General features: G+C 40.6%; 2 protein-coding genes across 5 annotated transcripts in view; both read right to left on the bottom strand.

The window, feature by feature from the left end:
* LOC115264214 (zinc finger protein 557) overlaps window positions 1-7,900 on the bottom strand; it is a 45,198-nt gene extending 37,298 nt beyond the window's left edge. For all 3 annotated transcript variants that reach the window (XR_009996635.1, XR_009996634.1, XM_062847332.1), the window contains exons 1-6: window positions 7,470-7,900; window positions 7,049-7,392; window positions 6,009-6,365; window positions 5,579-5,941; window positions 5,325-5,489; window positions 4,909-5,253 (exon numbers count right to left, since the gene is read on the bottom strand). Coding sequence is in view for 1 of the 3 variants with exons in the window: in XM_062847332.1 (XP_062703316.1) it covers window positions 4,909-5,253; window positions 5,325-5,489; window positions 5,579-5,941; window positions 6,009-6,365; window positions 7,049-7,392; window positions 7,470-7,622 (1,727 nt within the window). In the remaining 2 variants the exon portion in view is untranslated. The remainder of the gene's footprint in view (window positions 1-4,908; window positions 5,254-5,324; window positions 5,490-5,578; window positions 5,942-6,008; window positions 6,366-7,048; window positions 7,393-7,469) is intronic.
* A 6,971-nt stretch (window positions 7,901-14,871) lies between these two features.
* LOC109424786 (zinc finger protein 808) lies at window positions 14,872-19,715 on the bottom strand. 2 transcript variants are annotated; one of them, XM_062847335.1, is made up of 9 exons: window positions 19,432-19,715; window positions 19,011-19,354; window positions 17,996-18,352; window positions 17,593-17,928; window positions 17,337-17,501; window positions 17,072-17,264; window positions 16,899-17,038; window positions 15,348-15,655; window positions 14,872-15,288 (listed from the first exon to the last, which is right to left on the bottom strand). In XM_062847335.1, exons 1-8 carry the CDS (start codon window positions 19,588-19,590, stop codon window positions 15,463-15,465), a joined length of 1,887 nt encoding a protein of 628 aa, XP_062703319.1. In that variant the 5' UTR covers window positions 19,591-19,715; the 3' UTR covers window positions 14,872-15,288; window positions 15,348-15,462. The 2 variants fall into 2 exon arrangements, with proteins under 2 accessions (XP_062703319.1, XP_062703318.1); XM_062847334.1 differs by having other exon boundaries at window positions 16,899-17,264.
* Window positions 19,716-19,932: the final 217 nt, after the last annotated feature.

Genomic DNA, 19,932 nt, shown 5'->3' with positions numbered 1-19,932 from the left:
TTTTGCAAGCGTTTTCTGCAGTCTTGCAACTACAGGAGTGCTGTTTATTTTTTCACATGTCAGCATCCAAAATTTTCTTTTCGATTTTCGTATTTCGTTGTTGTAATCAGTCAGGGCTTTCTTGTACTGAGTCCAATCTCCCGTTTGTTTCGCTCTTTTGAACATTTTACGAGAAAATTTTCTAAGGCGATCCAGTTTAAAGTTCCACCATGGCACGTCTCTAGTAGAAGACGATTGTATGGTGGGACAACTTCTGTTAAAGGAATCGATGATACTTTCATTTACCCTTTGAGAAAATGATTCTAACTTTTGGGTTGAAGTTTCTCCCATTGTAAATGAATGCGTATTCAACAATTCTACATATTGATCCCAGTTTGTCCTCCTGGGATTTCTAAATGCTGTTCTACAATAATCTCCACCACTCCAATTGAAGATTATGGTGTTTATGATCAGATAGAGAAATCTCATCTGACACGTGCCAGTTTATGATCTTGTCAAAGATTGCAGCATTGCACAGTGTTAGATCCAAGACCTCTTGTCTGACTACATTTGAGAAAGTAGGTTTATCACCATTATTGCAAATGTCTATATTGTTGGAAGACAGATACTCTAATAGTGACTCACCTCGACTGTTAATATCCGTACTACCCCAAACCGTGTGATGCGCATTGGCGTCACAGCCAATGATAAACGATTTGTTGTTTTCTTTACAGAATTGAACAAATGATGCGATCTCAGGAGGAGGTACCTCAGGAACATCACCAGGAAAGTAAGCTGAAGCCACAGCGATCTCAGTTTTACCCCTAGTGGTTGGTACCTCTACCATGACCGCAACAATGTCCTTTCTGATAAACTCTATAATACGATAGCATTTTAACGTTTTGCGTACTAAGACAGCGGTTCTGGGAGAATCTTGTTGCTCATCATAAAATAGTTTACTATTTTGTGTCAGAACTCCAAGAATCTTTCGTTTATTGGATTGGACCATGGCTCTTGAATAAGCGCCACTTCCAGTCCTTCTTTTTCAAACCTTCGACTCAACACAGCAGAAGCACCTTTTGCGTGATGAAGGTTTACCTGTACGAACTAAATTCCTGCCATAAAGAAATTTCATTTACCCACTTTTATTAAGCCTCGGAGTTGAGACGTAAGAAAAGTGGCCGATTATCCCGGAGACAAATAAGGTCCACTGCGTCATTGCTCCGTTTAACACAGTAAGGGCAACATACTGTGGAGGGTGCCCTGGTACTCCACAGGCTCCGTTCACGGTTAAGTTTTTAAATATTAGACCCCCCTAACCATTCATTCCTAGGCACGGTACGCTTAACACCATGAATTAGGGGTCGCTTGTTTGGTGGACTTTTACCACCGGATCAGGCAAACTGTAGTGATATTCTTAGCCAGTTGAGGGAACTGCTACCGCCACTACACGGCTATCTAGGCTGATCAGGAATAGAAATTAATATTGATGATCAACTTCTTTAGAGCCCGAACAGCCGACCACAAGTACACTTTGTTTCACTATAATATTTCAAAGTACTTACTTGTAGTCAACGCAAAGCATCCGTATTGTGTGGCTCAAAGGCTGGCCCCGAAGCGAACAACTGTTCCACCCAGGATTCCACCGGAGTTTTACTCCAAGTTCAGAAAAAGTGCACACGCAAACCTGATTGAGCTGTAATAAATGATATCAGCACATTGAGTAAAATCCCTCAGTGCTTAACAGATCAAACATGACGTAGTCGTTAGGCGCCGGCTTTCAACTAGGAGAACCCGAGTTCAAGTCTCAGTAAGTAAAAAACATCAAAAATGTATTCCAAGGCATTAGTCAATTTTGGAAATTAGTCAAATTGGAATTTAGACATATACTTATGTCTTTTAATAATAAATTACTTTTGAGGACGAAGCGCCTTTTTTGTTCATTTTATCGAAGCTTAATTTTAAGCTGAATAGCGTTTTTTTCAGAGGCACATGTATAAATTTTGTGAACTCAAGTTCGGTTAGTTACTTAAAAAGTGAGTTGTATAGAAAGCTATTCATCTTCCTTGGAATAGCTGATTAAGCCCAAACATGCTGTTTTATCCGATCTTTTGGTTGCTTGGGCAGTGACCAGAACGACAGGTTATGGGCTCAACACGCAAATTTTAAATAAATTAAACTAGCTAAACTAGATCACTAAAAAAAGAAGGAAATATGTACACTACACCTGAACCTCATTTACGTCCATCGTTAGGTAAGCTTAAAACCAATTTTAAAACCCTTTGAGGCGAGGAGGGTAAACAAGTATTACAAGTGTTATCAGCACACACAAGTATTATTACAAGTGTTCTTGGGAATTTCATGATATATGCTGATTTATTGAATTAATTTCAGATCAGCAATTAAAGAAATTAAAAAATAAAGAATGAAAAATTTTCAGGAACAACCAATACATTCCATGAATGCTTCAAGATATCTTCCAGAACAATCAAATATATGTTAATATTGTTTTTAATTTCATTCAAGAACTTTTTAATGTCATCAAAGATTCTAAAAGACGTTATTTTAAGAATTTTCTAAGTTTAAACTATGAATTCATCTTTCTATTTTCTAGTTTTTCAAAAATCTCTAAAATCAGAGGTTCTTGGTCCTAGGCAGCCTGTTAAGATTTCTCCAGTAGTTACTCAGGAATTCCTTCAGGATTTCATCAGGAATTCCTCTAGAAATTCATTGATGAGTTTCTCGGGAATTCTTCCAGGTGTTCCTCGGAAATTCCGCTCGAAGCTTCTCGTAAATTCCGCCTGGAGTTCCTCGAGAATTCCTCCAGTAGCTTTCCAAGAATTTCTTCAGCAGATCACCAGGGAGTTCTTCGGGAGTTCCTTTCGAGGATCCTTGAGAATTCTTTCACGAGTTCCTAGAAAATTCCTCTAGGAGTTCCTCGGAATTCTTCCAGGAGTTCTTCGAGATCTCCTACAGCTGTTCCTCGTTAATTCATCCAGGATTTTCTCGGGAATACCTTCTTGACTTTCTCGGGAATTCCACCTGGAGTTTCTCCGGCATTCCTGCAGGAGTTCTTCTGGAATTTCTCAAGGCGATCCTCAAGAAGAATTTTAGAAGTTCCTTGAACATTTCTTTAGAGATGCCTTGTTTGTATGGGAAAATTTGTTTTGTTCGGCGTGAACTGTCATTTTATCGAATGAACTGTCATTCTATCCACAGAAATTAAATTTGTTTTGTATATTTAACGATCAAAACAAAGGAACTGGATCGCAATAAAATCACGTTATACTCAGAAAAATTAGCTCTTTCGATTAGGATGTAGAATATAACAATATTTTATTCACTTAATAACCCAATTCCTCTAGGAATTCCTCCTGGAGATTCTCGCGTATACCTCTAGGAGCTCCGCGCAAATTTCTCCAGGAGCTCCTCTGGAATTCCTCCAAGAGTTTGCCGAGAATTCCTCCAGAAGCTCCTTAAGAGAATTCCTCCAGGAGTTAATCGGAAATTTCTCTAGGAGTTACTCGAGAAATTTTCCAGATTTTCTTCTGAAATTCATCCATGAGTTCCTCGGAAATTTCTCTACGAGTTCCGCGGAGATTCTTCCAGGAGATCTACGGAAATTCCTCCAGGAGTTCTGCAATAATTCTTCCAGGATTACCTCGAGATTCTTCCAGGAGTTCCTCGGTAATCTTTCCCGGAGATTCGCGGGTATACCTCCAGGAGTTTCTCGGGAATTCCCTAAAAAGATCCTTGGGAATTTCTCTAGGAGCTCCTTGGGAATTTCTCCGGGAGATCCTTGAGAATTTCTCTAGCATTTTCTCGGGAATACTTCCACGACATTCTCAAGAAATTTTTGAGGAGTTTATCAGACGTTTAATTGGATGTTCCTATGGATACCTTCAGGATTTCCTGAAGAAATTCCTGAGGATTTTTTGGGAAGCTTATGGAGGAATTCCCGAGGCATTTTTGGAGAAGTTTCTGAGGAACTCCTGGAGGAACTCCTGGAGGAACTCCCGACGATCTCCGGGAGGTATTTCCGGAGAATTCCTGAGATACTTCTGCAGGAATTCCCGAGGGACTCCTGGAGGAATTCCCGAGGAACTACTAGAGGAATTTCCGAGAATCTCCTGTAGAAATTTCCGGTTATCTTATTGAGGAATCCCCGAAGAACTTCTTGAGAAATTTCCTAAGAACTCCAGGATGAATTCCCGAGCATCTTCTAAAGAAATTTCCGTTTTTTTGTGGCACTTTTGGAAATAAATCCCAGGAACCATGCATTATTACTGGAAGATCTGTTGGTAGATTTCTGAAGTAAGTTTCGTGGAAATTCTGGTTTGAATCTCCGCCATGGAAGCCATGGAGGGATTCTTGGAAAACTCCTGGCGAAATTCTTGAAGACTTCTGAAGCAATTCCCGAGGTACTCCTGGAGAAATGTCTGAAGAGCACTTAGATTAATTTTTATGGAAAACTTCAGGAAGACTTCCCAGTGAACTGAGTAAATTCTTGGGAAGCTCCATTAGGAATCACAAAAAAAAACTGGAGGAATCCTAGAAGTGTGAACGCCTTTCCTGAATTCATCGCTATATTACTTAATATAGAGCGGAGTGAGATTATTTTGATTTTTAGCATTAATTTTATACCAAAGTCACAATATGGAGTGTGAAGACATGTGAAGACATTTTAATGTGCCTTGCGAAGACATTTGAAAATTTCACCTGGCATCCCTGGTTATCAGAGCTATACTGCCCCCACTCGCAAAACAGTCCCATATGAATAGGAAACCCAGCAAAGATGGGACTGTTATGCGAGTGGCGGCAGTCCAGATAACTAGCAGATTAGTTGAAATTTAATATAATAACAAAAAATCACTAAAATAAAATGGTCCTTGTTAAGTTATCTACAAAAAAAATGTTAAGATAACTTACGCGGCGATGAATCTCTTGTTACACATGGAACACGCGAAATTCTTCTCTCCATGTACCAGCCGCGTGTGATCATCCAGCTGACGTTTTTTCCAAAACATTTTCGAGCAGGTATCGCACTGATGGTGTTTTGGTTGTTGTTGTTGTTGTTGCTGCTGCTGCTGTGCACTTCCAGCAGTATCCGGTTGAGCTTCTTCAGCATTGTCAACCTCATTCGTTCGCTGGTTGGTTACATCAGTAGTATCGTTTGAACCAGATTCATCAGATACTTTTTCATTTTTGGAATTGGCTCTCATTTCTACATTAATTTGATGTAGTTTGGTACGTAGATGTCCCTCTAACTGACGCCTGAATGATGACAAAAATAAGGTGATAACATAAATACATTCCACGTGTAATAGTTTTAAAAACACACTCACCTTAATGGAAAGTATATTCCACAATCGGCACACGAGTTTTGCGCGCCATGTCGAATGTTTTTGTGTTGCCACAAGGATTGTCCATACTTGAAAGTCTTTCCACAAATGTCACACTTGAACGGCTTATCTCTATCGTGCTTTTTTGCATGAATGCGTAATTGGCTTCTAGAAGAAAGAAACAAACATATTTCATGTTAAAAATAAACTTTACAGACAATCTCAAATAGGGTCTTGAATTGACTTTGACAACTTACGGTAAGATAAATCTCTTGTCACAAATGTGACAAGCGAGTTTCCTCTCTCCATGTACCAGCCTCATGTGGTCCTTTAGTTTTGAGCTTGTCGAAAACACTTTCGAGCACTCATTGCAACGATGTTGCAGTTTCTTTTGCGTGATCTCCAAAATTTTGTCTTCTCGTGGACCACAATCTTCAATTTTCGAATTCGCTTTCACATTTCTGGTACCCTTCTTCCTTCGAACGTTTGTTTCATCGGATATGATGTCAATATCCTTTGAAACCTCACACACTTCTTCCATTTCGGAGTGCATGCAATCGTTGCTCCTGGAAGTCGCCGGTTCTGCATTCTCCAGACCAACTTTGAAATGCAGATCGCGTCTGAATAAACGATAAAGAAAACAAGATAGTTGAAAGAATCAAACCCAGTATTTTCCTGACAACTCACTGATCAGCATTTGCTTCAAGTTCAGCATTTTGTGACACTGCATCCTCCTCCATATCGTCGTCAGCAGGTTCTTCAATTTTCACAAGTCCAATTTCAATGCTGTCAGCCGTTGCTTCTTCGGTGTGGCTTTCTGTTTGACTTTCCTCTTGCTCTTCGCCATACGACGAAACTTCATCTTCAAAGGCAGTTTCCCCCTCCAGCGAATGTTCCGATCGTGGTGACGCAGCTATTGAATCGATTTCTCCGAGTGGTTCAATTTTTACAGCCTGAAGATCCAACATTTCGTGCTCCTTCTGTGGGGACTCCTCTTCAAGTTCATCGCTTATGTGAGTCATCAAGTGCAAACGTAAATAGCGACTGAAATACAAGGAAATCGATATCAGTTTATGGCGAATCTATTTGCTTATAAATATTGCGTTGAATATGATCTGTAGAAACTCCCAGGCGCAGCTCTTTGACACTAGCAGACCGTATTCAATCACTGGAAGAATGATCTGTTTATAGACAGCGAGCTTGTTCTTCTGGGGCAAGGCAACTTGAAGGGATAAACTGCTTTTAGCATAAGCTGTTGAACTTTGTATCTAATTCCAAGGTTATACTGAGATTATGCGCCACGTTGGACCGTTCTATCGCAGAACCATTTAGGGTTATTTTGCAATCCTCAACCGGATTAAGTCTAATCAAGATTGGGAATCGGGTGTAGGAGGAAGACCTGAGTCTTTGCTGTTATGATACGAATCTTCCAGACGGTGAAGTAATCTGTGAAGGCACTCAGGCTTCTTTGTAGTCTCGAGGTGAGCGTATTGTATTATCGTACTTCCGAGCATTCTGAATGCCTGCCTTATTATCGGCGAACAACGTCCGAGATCCGTTTTCATGATGGCGTATCCGAGGTGAAAAGGTTGAACAGAAGTGTACCCAATATTCTACCCAATATTCTTGCGCATCAGAGACTACAGCATGCAGCGAAACACGGAAGATCCTATCCTAGTTGTACCAAGTACCAGATAAGAGTGGACGCCAAAGTGTCTTCTACTCACCGTATCGGAAACGACTTCCCGCATTGCATACACCGGTACTTTTTTGGGCCATGGATCCTCTTGTGATCCAATGCCCGTTTCCTGTTATTGAACACCTTCCCACATGTCGCACAATGATATTGGCCGCCCTTTTCTAGCACCCCTTTGATGGGTCTGTATGGTCGTTGCCTTGAGCCATCGCTTGACCGAGACTGTTTCGGAGGTTCCACAATCTTTCCAGTCTGAGCCATGGACCACAGTGTGGTTTGCACTTCCAGGCAACCCATCCGAAACTGGTGGAACTCGTCCAACCGTATTCGACAAATGGTGCAGATTGCATGGCTTATGCTATCCGCGCTGGATACCTGAAAGATGGTTTATTCAAGATTTCATTATTCTTGTATGAGAATGTTTGAAGATTCCAGATTCGATCGTTACTCACCATAATTGACAAATAATCCGTTATCCATCGTCGGAGGCCATCCACCTCGAACAGATTCTCCAGAGATTCTGTACTCATGCATAGGCGGCATATTTCAAGCGAACATTCGGTCACTGCTGTTTGTAGTTCGGACCGCGCCTCGTCCGAAGTCATGTTTAATTTAATATCAAGAATTAACCAGATTAATCACAATTCACACACGACTAAATGTAGAATCTAACAATTTTTTAGTTGTTTTCTTTCATGATACTATAGAATAAAACAAAACAAAAGTATTGTTTATATTTACAGTTGGATGACGTTTGTACACGATTAAAAATGTTTCCCAAGAATTTTAGCGATTTACACAATAACAAACGCTTAAACCACAGACAAACAGACATCTCCAGGATAGGGGTCTCCAGTTAAGGCCCACGCACAATGGGTACGTTTGCGTTGCGTTGACAGAATTTTGACAGTAAACCCATGGGAAAACTGTCAAAAAATGCAAACGCAGCCGCAACGTACCAATTGTGCGCCGGGCTTTAGCCTAATGGTTAAGGCTATGGATCGCCAATCTGTCGGCATAATAGAGTTAATAAACTATAGAGGACGAATGCCGCTGCTGTTCCCTTTGTTCTCGCTCGCAAACATGTCGGGTATCTATCTGTCAAACTGCATACTTTTTCGCTTTGACACTTATAGCCCGGCCTATCTCCGCCAGCAAGAGATGTTTCGGCAGCGACGCCAGCGACATTCTTCCTCTATAGTTTACTACCTCTATTGTCGGCATTGACCAGGGGGAAACTTGAGCAACCCTACACTTACCTGCCAACACGATTTAGCGGAACAAGGGAAAGGCCAAGCAGACTTATAAGGGAATTAATCTCTCGCTTTTGGAAATCAAAGGAACCGAGTTGAATTAATCTACTACTAGTTGATTTAATCTATCTAGGATGTGTGGGTTAGTAAATACAAACATAACTTTTATCTTCGTTTGGGCCCATTTCGGTGTGGTAGAGGGGGGGGGGGGGGGGGGAGTTGATGACATACCTGCCGGAGCACGGCATAAAAATCACAAGGCAAGCTAGTAACCTATGTAAACATCAAGGGGTTGGTCAATCGGCACATTGTGCCCGGCACACATGCCGGCACTTCTCGGCACAATTCGGCACACTTATGGCACACATGGGCACAACAACTTTGCGGTATAGAATGAATTTGTCAACATGCTTACAATTACAAAAATCTCTTTATATTGATTTCCGACAAGTGTTCTGGGTGGGATTTTGTTGGTAAACACCGATTAGATTAACAACAGTTGTCAAAAACAGAAAGGGTTTCAAACAGCGCATAAACATTCGAAGAAAACACTCCACTGGGCACATGCGGCACAGCTCCCGGCACGTTCGGCACACCTCGGCACACACTGAAAAATGATCGGCACAGTTTTGGCACCCATTGGCACACGCTCAAAAATAACGGCACAAATGAAGTGTGTTGAATGACCAACCCCTTGGTAAACATCAATTTTGGATGTAAATATGTGACGCCGTTCTTATCGTCCATTCACGGGATCAAATTGGTGTGGAGTACTAGATTATTTTGGTCCCGCCTTTGAGCGATTTGAATTACGTCATCAAAAAACTGTCAGATTTGCGGAATGTATCACCTTCTAAATATTGTACGTGTGCCGGAGCACGTGGTCGGCGTTAAAACGAAGTTAGCCGGAGCAAGCGCCGAGACGTTGGCGCTTCGGGTGAAGGGATGGGTTCGGGACCGACGATCGATAGCATGTCTGGTGGCCTAATGCGTCGCGCCGCAGGGCGCCTAGATTAACCGTGGTGCTTCACGAGATGTGCGACGTGATCGTAGGGTGAGGCTCCAAACTGGTCCAAAACTTGGTTGTGAGCCGCTTCGGAAGATTTGTCTGGTTGACGTCACACTAGGTAGCATTAGAATGTGGTTTCGCGTAACTAATGGTTGACTCGCGACTATGGTCCTGTAGGACTCCGAACACTGGAGCACTTGTCCCTCCGAAAATGGTACAAACTTCTTCACGCGGTCCGTCTTGGAGATCACCATCGCACCAGTTACTCCAACACCTTGCTCGACCTTCTCGTCTGCACAATATCCCGAAATCGACGTCTCTGGCTCCCACCTTCCCGTTTTGCTCCTCAAAACTCCTCTCCAGACTCCTCTCTCCCCCCCTCCTCCGTTGATCTTCATTTTCTTTCATCTCTCTTCATCTCGGATTTCGTGTTTAGACATATAAATTTTGTTCCCCTTTCTAACCGATCTAGTACTCCATCGGGGGGCATATATTAGAAATTCTTAACTAATTTGAATATGAGATTTCTATTGGAGCAGGGGTTCCCAAATAGCATTTTTTTATCACTAACAATACTAACAACTAACAAGTTTTATTATTATTCTTATTTTAAGCCAAACAACTAGCAAATATAAATACAAAAACAAAACAAACATTTAAGGTCATACTTGGCTTCCCATTGTTGCCGTTATTGTCAGTAACAAATCCGGAGACGGCGGGTTCGATTTCCATTCCGGTTGGGAACATTTTCTCGACTCCCTGGGCATAGTGTGTCATTGTACTTGCCTCACATTAGCATTGAGCATTAAGCCTTCAGTACACGCTTTGCCAAGTGTGCAAACTTTTCCTCACGCATCAACCAACATCAATGCAAACGTTTGATATTTCCGATGTTTTGTCAATGTTACGACCGCTGTTGGCCTGCTGGGTTATGCGTGCGGAAAAATTTGCACACTTTGTAAAGCGTGTACTGAAGGCTTTAGCATAAGGCAATCCATGAGACAGATGCGATCAGCTGATTTTTTTTTGTTTACCATGTATTTTTGACAGCCGATGATCGGGGTGACAGTTGAACACAAAGGAATTTGTTAAGCACCGACGACACTTGACGAAACTTTGTTACGTAGTACTCACACTGTGTTTACATTTTTGGCTGTCACCCCCATCGCGAAAAGTCGTCATGGATTGCCTTATTAACCCTTTATAAGGCCGAGAGAACCAGGCACGGAATCCACTCGTTCTACATTGGAATATAAAGTACATGTGGTGTAATGAACAAAAACGTTTTTATTTTCAAAAAATTCGATGGTCGATTTTGTATGAAAAAATGGTCTAAATTTCAACTTTTTGTCAACAAAGTTCAAAATTTTGTTATTTTGTGATGCTTTTATCAATCATGCTGATTTTTTGACAGGTCATTGCCCTAATATTCATGAGTTGCTTGTGTGGATTTGAACTCGATTGGTCAATTATTTTGGACGATATAACAATTTTAGTACATGCCCATTTATTATAGTTTTCAAAAAGCAGAGTTTCTAAAAGTAATGAAGCAATCAAGGTGAAATTTTGTCCACAAGTAAAAGGAACATACGCCTTTCATTCCTCATCATTCGATATTCAATTCGCTCACCATAACAGAATTTAGAGCTTATAAACCTTCATGCACTCAAAAATGGCAGTTTTTGGAGAGACATTTTGTTCTAAAAAAGCCCATTCATACTTGTTATGGCTCAAAAAAATCATGAGTGTTCACAAAGGCCTAATGTGTCCATCAGTTAAAACAGAAGTTGTTAAAATATGTGTATAAGGTGGCAATATAGTTGCCAAAATAACCCCAATCCAAGGTGTTAGGCGACCCGTGCTAAGGGATGAATGGTTGAGGGGGTTTAAAAGATGCTCGATCTTTAACGGAGCCCGTAGCGTGGGTAGATCGCCTTTTTGGGTTGCGTTGCGGTGATAGATCTACCAAACCGAAATCTAGTGTCATCCTATTTTTCAATTTTGGAATATGTATTGTCGTCGCGGTTGAAACCCGAAGTTTCCCCACACCCGACAATCGAATTTTCTCAAAATCCATACGTGAAACCTAACGTCGGACGTAGTGCGCTGGACAGCGGACCTGGCCCTCTATCCAGCGCACTGTGCCCGACGTACGTCCGACACACGGTTTAGGAGAAAAATCGATTTTCGCGTGTCGAAAATTCCGATTTTCAACTGCACGAACTATATTCTGGTAATTCATAGGAATTATAGTATTTAGTCCTTACTACTGGTGTTTTGGTGACTTCCAGTTTTTGAATAAAACTGAGTTTACCAACTTTACTTTGCATATAGTTAAAAACCTCACCATCTGAGGCTAAACTCAATGCAAAGGAAATCAAATTGGGTTAGGGATCCATGTATGTACTAACTCTTCGAAGACTGGAAAGTGCTAGTACGCAAGGAACATACTAGAATCCTTACTACTGAACACATGTTACATTATTGGAATGATATTGTTGCTAATGTTAAAACCCGGGTCCTAAACTTCCTACTGGGGATAATTTAGCAGTAAAACAAGGGTGATGCTAGGTTTCCGATGCATGGCCAATATCAGTACTCTTGTTTCGTTTTCTAAGAAAACAAAACAAAAACTGTATCAAAATCGATACTTTATTGCCTCTCAATGGCAATTGAGTAATGCGGCATGCACTACACTAAGGATACGGGTAATGTCACAATAGATCTAAAAATTGGTCGCAGTGACAAACCCGAACAGGAATAACCATAAGTGGATGACTGCCATTTAGCCCGATTGGGTCAACCACGGGATTTTGGAATAATCAATAAGTAGTTACAGCTTAAAGGCTCCAACGAATTTAATTAGTTTATTACCTACTGCGCAGATCTAATTAGTTTATTTCCTACTGCGGAGATCTACCATTGTCAAATTTCCGCTGGAACGGAGCGCCGCACGAGTACGTCCGTTCATTTCCAAATCCGTCAAAAGAAGAACGAGTGAGCTGAAAACCGAAAAGGGCTAAAGCTCGGGTTGCTTCGTCGTTTTTTTTTTTTCGTTCGCTGCATCTATCATTTCCAAGATCATTTTACTGGTTCGTTATAGGGTAAGAAATCAAACTTTGAACTAGTCAAATTGTAATCTTAATTTGAACCATTTCAAAATTCATTAAAACAACGTACTTTTCAGGCAAATATTGTCCCGAAAAAGATGTTAAACAGCTTTCCGTAATATAACCTGATAACATGGACTTTAAAAGCATTGAAACAGGCAATTGAAAAATCACTGTGATTTCACCCATTTCCCCCAAGAGAAAGCACATTTTCGGTGCACTCGTACAGCTCATGCATTGTATCACACGCAATATGTGAACACGTCAAATGAAAGCTTATTTATCGTAGAATCGACCAACCGAATAATATTCCGCATTATTTGTTATAAAATTATCAAATTTAAGTGATTCTTACTTGGAGAATGTTATCTTAAGTTGAACCATTTGTAATCTAAATTTGAACTAGTGAACGGGGGTGAGCTTCTAGTGTTGGCCTGTAGATTGCGCTAGTGGTTGCTTTGTTTACTGTTGAGGGATGAAAAAATCCAAATTTAGTTTCCAAATTCCTAAAGAATTTCGAACATTCTGAGTTGAGATTCCACTGCCTAATGAAAAATAGGTATAAGAATTAGCAGATTCATGTGATTTTTCATTGTTTAGCATGGAATTGGCTGTTTTGTGAGTTGCTCGAGCTGCTGCCGCCAGTAGTTCAAATTAAGATTAAAATTGGTTCAAATTATGATTACGATGGTTCAAATTAAGATTAAAATCATTATTGATGAAAAATCAAATATTTTAATGAAATTCGGTGCAAATACAAACTTTTTACCATTTAACAGAAAGCTTAGGGGCTGTCCATAAACCACGTGGTCATGAGGGGGGGGGGGGGTTTCGGCCAATGACCATTTTGTATGGACAAATAAAAAAATTTGTATGGACCAATGACCACGGGGGGGGGGGGGTGGTTGAAAAGTCCCAAAAAAATGACCACGTGGTTTATGGACAGCCCCTTATACCCGTGGCTTTCATGTACATACGATTTTGCCGTAGTAAATTATTTCCATGTGGGAGAAAAAATCACTTAAAATTTGCACTGCTTCAGAAGGCCGCAATTTGGTTCAAATTTTGATTACCTACCCTAGTGGTTTCTGCTTTTAGCAGTGTTGCGGGTACGTACACGCTGCATTACACGAACGCCACTTGAGTTACTGGTTGGAAATAGTAAACAAAGATCAGCTGTTCCCAGCAAAATCAAATGGGCATATTTTCAACCAGTCGATTTGCATTAGTGTTCGTGACACCGCGCTGCGAAACCACTATGTCCGATTAGAGTCTTTATAATTAGAGTCTGGCGAACTGTCACTTTCGACCGGAGCCAATCGAGCATTACGTCATGGTGTCCTCACCGATAAATGCTAAACCGTGACGTCATGCTCGATTGGCTCCGATCGAAAGTGACAGTCCGCCAGACTCTAACTAGACTGACTCTATGTCCGATATGTCGATATGTTGTCTTCCAGTGTTGGCAAATACACTAGCATAAATTTGCAATAACAAACTGAATAATTTAATAATTCTACACTTGGTTTGAAGTATTGATAATTCGTTGTACTACGCTATATTTACTACAATGAAGTCACCGGTTATTGTTCATATTGATTTATTTTAGACCTAAATCGATACAGTCGACTCTCCAGGTCTCGGTATTAAAGGGACCTTCGAGATAGGAAGAGATCGAACTGAAGAATCAATTTGTAATGCACACTAGATTGAAAATATTTCCGTTACTAAGAAAAACCGACAACAAACAGATGTCACCTCGCCTTCCCAGAATGTTTTGCACCTAGGAAACGAGGTCAAGTAACCTGTGAAAATGGGCATATCGACATATAGAGAGAAAATATAGAACAAAAACGAACGATATCGCATCGAGATAGGGAGATATCGACATGTAGAGAGGAAAAATATATGCAGATTGAAGGTACCGATCAAACCATCGAGATAGGAAGATATATCGAGATGAAGAACATCGAGGTATAGATAGTCGTAGGTGAATTCAAATATCCCCAACAAAAGTTCTACTACTACTAAACCGAGCGCTATATGGCCTGAATCAGGCCTCGAGGGCCTGAAACGAGAGGTTCCATGAGCTAGTAATTAAACTCGGATTTCAGCGTGGCGAGAGCGATCGTTGTCTATACGTGAGAGGTGAATCGAAGCTGTTTTTGCTGCTATATGTCGACGACCTTTTCATCGTTGGTCGGAATCTGAAGGACATCGTAAAGTTGAAGGTTGGAAGGATTTTGGAAAATAGAGGTAATAAACTATAGAGGGAGAATGTCGCTGGCGTCGCCGCCGCAACATCTCTTGCTGGCGAAGATAGGGAGGGATATAAGTGTCAAATCAAAAAAGTATGCAGTTTGACAGATAGATACCCGGGATGTTTGCGAACGAGAACAAAGTGAACAGCAGCGACATTCGTCCTCTATAGTTTACTAACTCTATTTTTTGGAATGATTCGTAAGTAATTACACCAGAAGGCTCAAATAAATAAAAAAAAATAGTTTATTACCTGATTCTAGTATATCTACTGACTTTGTCTACCAAAATACGAATTTGTGACAAGCTTACTTACATCCTGTATATGAATGCTGCTTAAGAATCATTCTGGTCTAGTTGTGAGCCATTTATTTTCGGTTTTCTACATTTTCCAGGAGCCCGCATTTCACGCTTCTCCAATCGAAAGCCTAGTTTGGTGTTTGAAAGAAATCGCTCAAGAAACTTCTTGACCGATTCCTGGCAGAAACTTTCCACGGTGACTGCCATTTGAACTGTCATTTCTTCGCAACTGCGTACTGTGATCGAAGAAAAACGGTTTCTTGGGCGATTCAGGCAAGGAATTTCCCATGCATCAAGATAGGCCGAAAAATTCCTTCTGAACTGCAAACAGCGCTGAAGCCTACAAAACAAATGTGAAAAGGTGAGTATACGGTCAAGTACTTAAATCCGAAAACTCACCGCCAACTGTTGTAGTTTTCCATAAACGGAGCAAGCTCATAATTCGACGTCTGGGAAGTCATTCAAAAGTTACGTAACTCTATCGGAAAGAGAAGAGGATCTGCTGTAGTAGCTTTTACGAGGAGGCGGAAGGAGATCTACCATTGTCAAATGTTTCCTTCCGTAACATTTGAATGGAATCTCCGCTATTATGCTGGATTCGTTCGTGGTTCGCGAGGGTTTTTTCAGCCTTGTAACACTTTCCACACTTGGCGCACTTGTACGGTTTTGTCTTATCGTGCCTACGCATATGAGACCGCAATCGGCTTCTGTGAATAAGAAAAGTAAAACGTTTTTATTGCATATAGAAATTATCGCTCATCTTTGGCATATTTCATGCGTTACACATATCTTATTCAAAGAAAAAAGCGATACGCCTTTGAACTAGTGTTTAGTGACCAGAATGACAGGTTATGGGCTCATAATGAAAATTTTAAATAATCTCAACTAGCTAAACTAGAAGTCTAAAGCTAAGGGTACACACCAAATTTTCGATTTCTCATCCAGCAATATGAATTGCTGAAATGCAACCAGCAAATTTTATTTTACTGAAACATCAGTAATGGTAACTGATGAGTCAGCAATGATTGCAATTGGGTTATTTAGTGAATAAAATATTGCTTTTTTCTAAAGCCTAATCGATAGAGCTAATTTTTCTGAGTATAACGTGATTTTACAAACTTTAAATTCATTTTGAAAATAGTTCCCGGGTACCAAAAATTATGACATTTTGGATTTAGACTATTTTTTGGGTGGAGAATCCGATTATAAAATAATCCGGATACCCCTAAAGAACCCAATTAATGATATTTAATGAAATTGAACATATCGACAATGATTTTTCATAAGGGCCTAACTGACTTGATCGATTTCTCTTCGTCGACTCTCTCTTTCGCTAATCACTTGATCAAAATAAACAAAATCATTATTCTTTTTGTTTCTATAGCAACATGTAGTCGTCTTCTTCGCATTTCAACCAAAAAATCTTTGGAAAACTCAATACACATTCTGTGATAACACAAAGAGAGGATCGATGAAGAGAACTCGAAAATATCAGTTAGGCCCTAATGAAAAATCAGTGTCGATATATATGTGAAAAATATAGATAAATTATTAGTGAAATTCCAAAAAAAATCCACAGCTTAGGTGAGATTTGAACTCACGACCCTTATCCGCTAGACAAGTGCTCTTCCCCATCAAGTGGATGGAGAAGAGACGCCTGTAAGATAGGCAACAGTTTCAACACTAAATAAAATGGCTCTCGCTCTTCATATACATATGATCATAAGAGATGGATATATTAGCGATGCAAGTTAAGGGAAGGATGTTAGGTAAGCTTAAAACAATTTTAAAACACTTAGAGGCGAAGAGGTTAAACAATTATTACAAGTGTTATCAGAGCTATTATAGATAACTAGCAGATTAGTTGAAATTTAATACAATAACAAGAAATCACTAAATTAAAATGATCCTTGTAAAGTTATCTATAAAAAAAATGTTAAGATAACTTACGCGTCGACGAATCTCTTGTTACACACGGAACACACGAAATTCTTCTCTCCATGTACCAGCCGCGTGTGATCATCCAGCTGACGTTTTTTCCAAAACATTTTCGAGCAGGTATTGCACTGATAGTGTTTTTGTTGTTGTTGTTGTTGTTGTTGTTGTTGTTGTTGTTGCTGCTGCTGCTGCTGTGCACTTCCAGCAGTATCCGGTTGAGCTTCTTCAGCTTTGTCAACCTCATTCGTTCGCTTGTTGGTTACATCAGTAGTATCATTTGAACCAGATTCATCAGATACTTTTTCATTTTTGGAATTGGCTCTCATTTCTACATTAATTTTATGTAGATTGGTACGTAGATGTCCCTCTAACTGACGCCTGAATGATGACAAAAATAAGGAGATAATATAAACATTGCACATATTATAATAGTTTTCAAAACACACTCACCTTAATGGAAAGTATATTCCACAATCGGTACACGAGTGTTGCGCGCCATGTAGAATGTTGTTGTGATGCCACAAGGATTGTCCATGCTTGAAAGTCTTTCCACAAATGTCACACTTGAACGGCTTATCACTATTGTGCTTTTTTCCATGAAGGCGTAATCGGCTTCTAGAAGGAAAAAAAACAAACATATTTCATGTTAAAAACAAACTTTACAGACAATCTCAAATAGGGTCTTAAATTGACTTTGACAATTTACGGTAAGATAAATCTCTTGCCACAAATATGACAAGCCAGTTTCCTCTCTCCATGTACTAGCCTCAAGTGGTCCTTTAGTTTTGAGCTTGTCGAAAACGCTTTCGAGCACTTATTGCAACGATGTTGCTGTTTCTCTTGTGTGATCTCCAAAATTTTGTCTTCTCGTTGACCACAATCATCAATTTTCGAGTTCGCTTTCACATTTCTAGTACCCTTCTTCCTTCGAACGTTTGTTTCAACCGCACACACTTCTTCCATTTCGGAGTGCATGGAAGTGTTGCTCCTGGAAGTCTCCGGTTCTGCATTTTCCAGACCAACTTCGAAATGCAGATCGCGTCTGAATAAACGATAAAGAAAACAAGATAGTTGAAAGAATCAAACCCAGTATTTTCCTGACAACTCACTGATCAGCATTTGCTTCAAGTTCAGCATTTTGTGACACTGCATCCTCCTCCATATCGTCGCCAGCAGGTTCTTCAATTTTCACAAGTCCGATTTCAATCCTGTCAGCCGTTGCTTCTTCGGTGTGGCTTTCTGTTCGACTTTCCTCTTGCTCTGCGCCATACGACGAACCTTCATCTTCAAAGGCAGTTTCCCCCTCCAGCGAATGTTCCGATCGCGGTAACGCAGCTATTGAATCGATTTCTCCGAGTGGTTCAATTTTTACAGCCTGAAGATCCAACATTTCGTGCTCCTTCTGTGGGGACTCCTCTTCAAGTTCATCGCTTATGTGAGTCATCATGTGCACCTGTAAATAGCGACTGAAATACAAGGAAATCGATATCAGTTTATGGCAAATCTATTTGCTTAAAAATATTGCGTTGAATATGATCTGTAGAAACTCCCAGGCGCAGCTCTTTGACACTAGCAGACCGTATTCAATCACTGGAAGAATGATCTGTTTATAGACTTCTGGGGCAAGGCAACTTGAAGGGATAGACTGCTTTTAGCAAAAGCTGTTGAACTTTGTATCTAATTCCAAGGTTATACTGAGATTATGCGCCACGTTGGACCGTTCTACCACTGAACCATTCAGGGTTATGTTGCAATCCTCAGCCGGATAAAGTCTAATCAAGATTGGGAATCGGGTGTAGGAGGAAGACCTGAGTGTTTGCTGTTATGATACGAATCTTCCAGACGGTGAAGTAATCTGTGAAGGCACTCAGGCTTCTTTGTAGTCTCGAGGTGAGCGTATTGTATTAGCGCACTGCCGAGCACTGTGAATGCCTGCGGTATTATCGGCGAGCAACGTCCGAGATCCGTTTTTATGAAGGTGTATCCGAGGTGAAAAGGTTGAACAGAAGTGTACCCAATATTCTTGCGCATCAGAGACTACAGCATGCAATGGAACACGGTAGATCCTATCCTATTTGTACCAAGTACCAGACAAGAGTGGACGCCAAAGTGTCTTCTACTCACCGTATCGAAAATGACTTCCCGCATTGCATACACCGGTACTTCTTTGGGCCATGGATCCTCTTGTGATCCCATACCCGTTTCCTGTTATCAAACACCTTCCCACATGTCGCACATTGATATTGGCCGTCCTTTTCTAGCACCTCTTTGATGGGTCTGTATGGTCGTTGCCCTGAGCCATCGCTTGACCGAGACTGTTTCGGCGGTTCCACAATCTTTCCCGTCTGAGCCATGGACCACAGTGTGGTTTGCACTTCCAGGCAACCCATCCGAAACTGGTGAAACTCGTCCAACCGTATTCGACAAATGGTGCAGATTGCATGGCTTATGTTATCCTGTGTGGATACCTGAAAGATGGTTTATTCAAGATTTCGTTCTTCTTGTATGAGAATGTTTGTAGATTCCAGATTCGATCGTTACTCACCATAATTGACAAATAATCCGTTATCCATCGTCGGAGGCCATCCACCTCGAACAGATTCTCCAGAGATTCTGTGCTCATGCATAGGCGGCATATTTCAAGTGAACATTCGGGCTCTTTTAGTTCTGTTGGCAGCTCGGACCACGCCTCGTCCGAAGTCATGTTTAATTTAATATCAAGAATTAACTTAGATTAATCACAACTCATACACGACTGAATGTAATATCCAATGTTTTTTAGTTGCTTTCATTCATGGTAGTGGAATAAAGCAAAACAAACTCTTGTTTATATTTACAGTTGGATGACGTTTATACACGATTAAAACTGTTTCCCAAGAATTTCAACGATTTACACAATGACTAACGCTTAAACCACAAACAAGCAGGCATCTCACTCTACTCATCTGTGCCTTCCGTGCCTTCATTCACCTTTTCAACGCCCATGGCGTTCATGTCGTTTTTGTTTCTGTTTGACAGATGCTCAATACCGCCACCTGCTTAGCGA

Source organism: Aedes albopictus, chromosome 1 (genome assembly GCF_035046485.1).
Source record: "Aedes albopictus strain Foshan chromosome 1, AalbF5, whole genome shotgun sequence".
Taxonomy (NCBI): domain Eukaryota; kingdom Metazoa; phylum Arthropoda; class Insecta; order Diptera; family Culicidae; genus Aedes; species Aedes albopictus.
This window is presented reverse-complemented; position numbering and strand designations above follow the sequence as displayed.

Coding starts and splice junctions, on each gene's coding strand:
- LOC109424786 (XM_062847334.1), bottom strand. CDS start 19,590: ATGACTTCGGACGAGGCGTGGTCCGAGCTGCCAACAGAACTAAAAGAG. Junction 19,355..19,431: donor CGGATTATTTGTCAATTATG/GTGAGTAACGAT, acceptor ACCATCTTTCAG/GTATCCACACAGGATAACAT. Junction 15,656..16,898: donor AACAAGAGATTCGTCGACGC/GTAAGTTATCTT, acceptor TCTTATTCACAG/AAGCCGATTGCGGTCTCATA.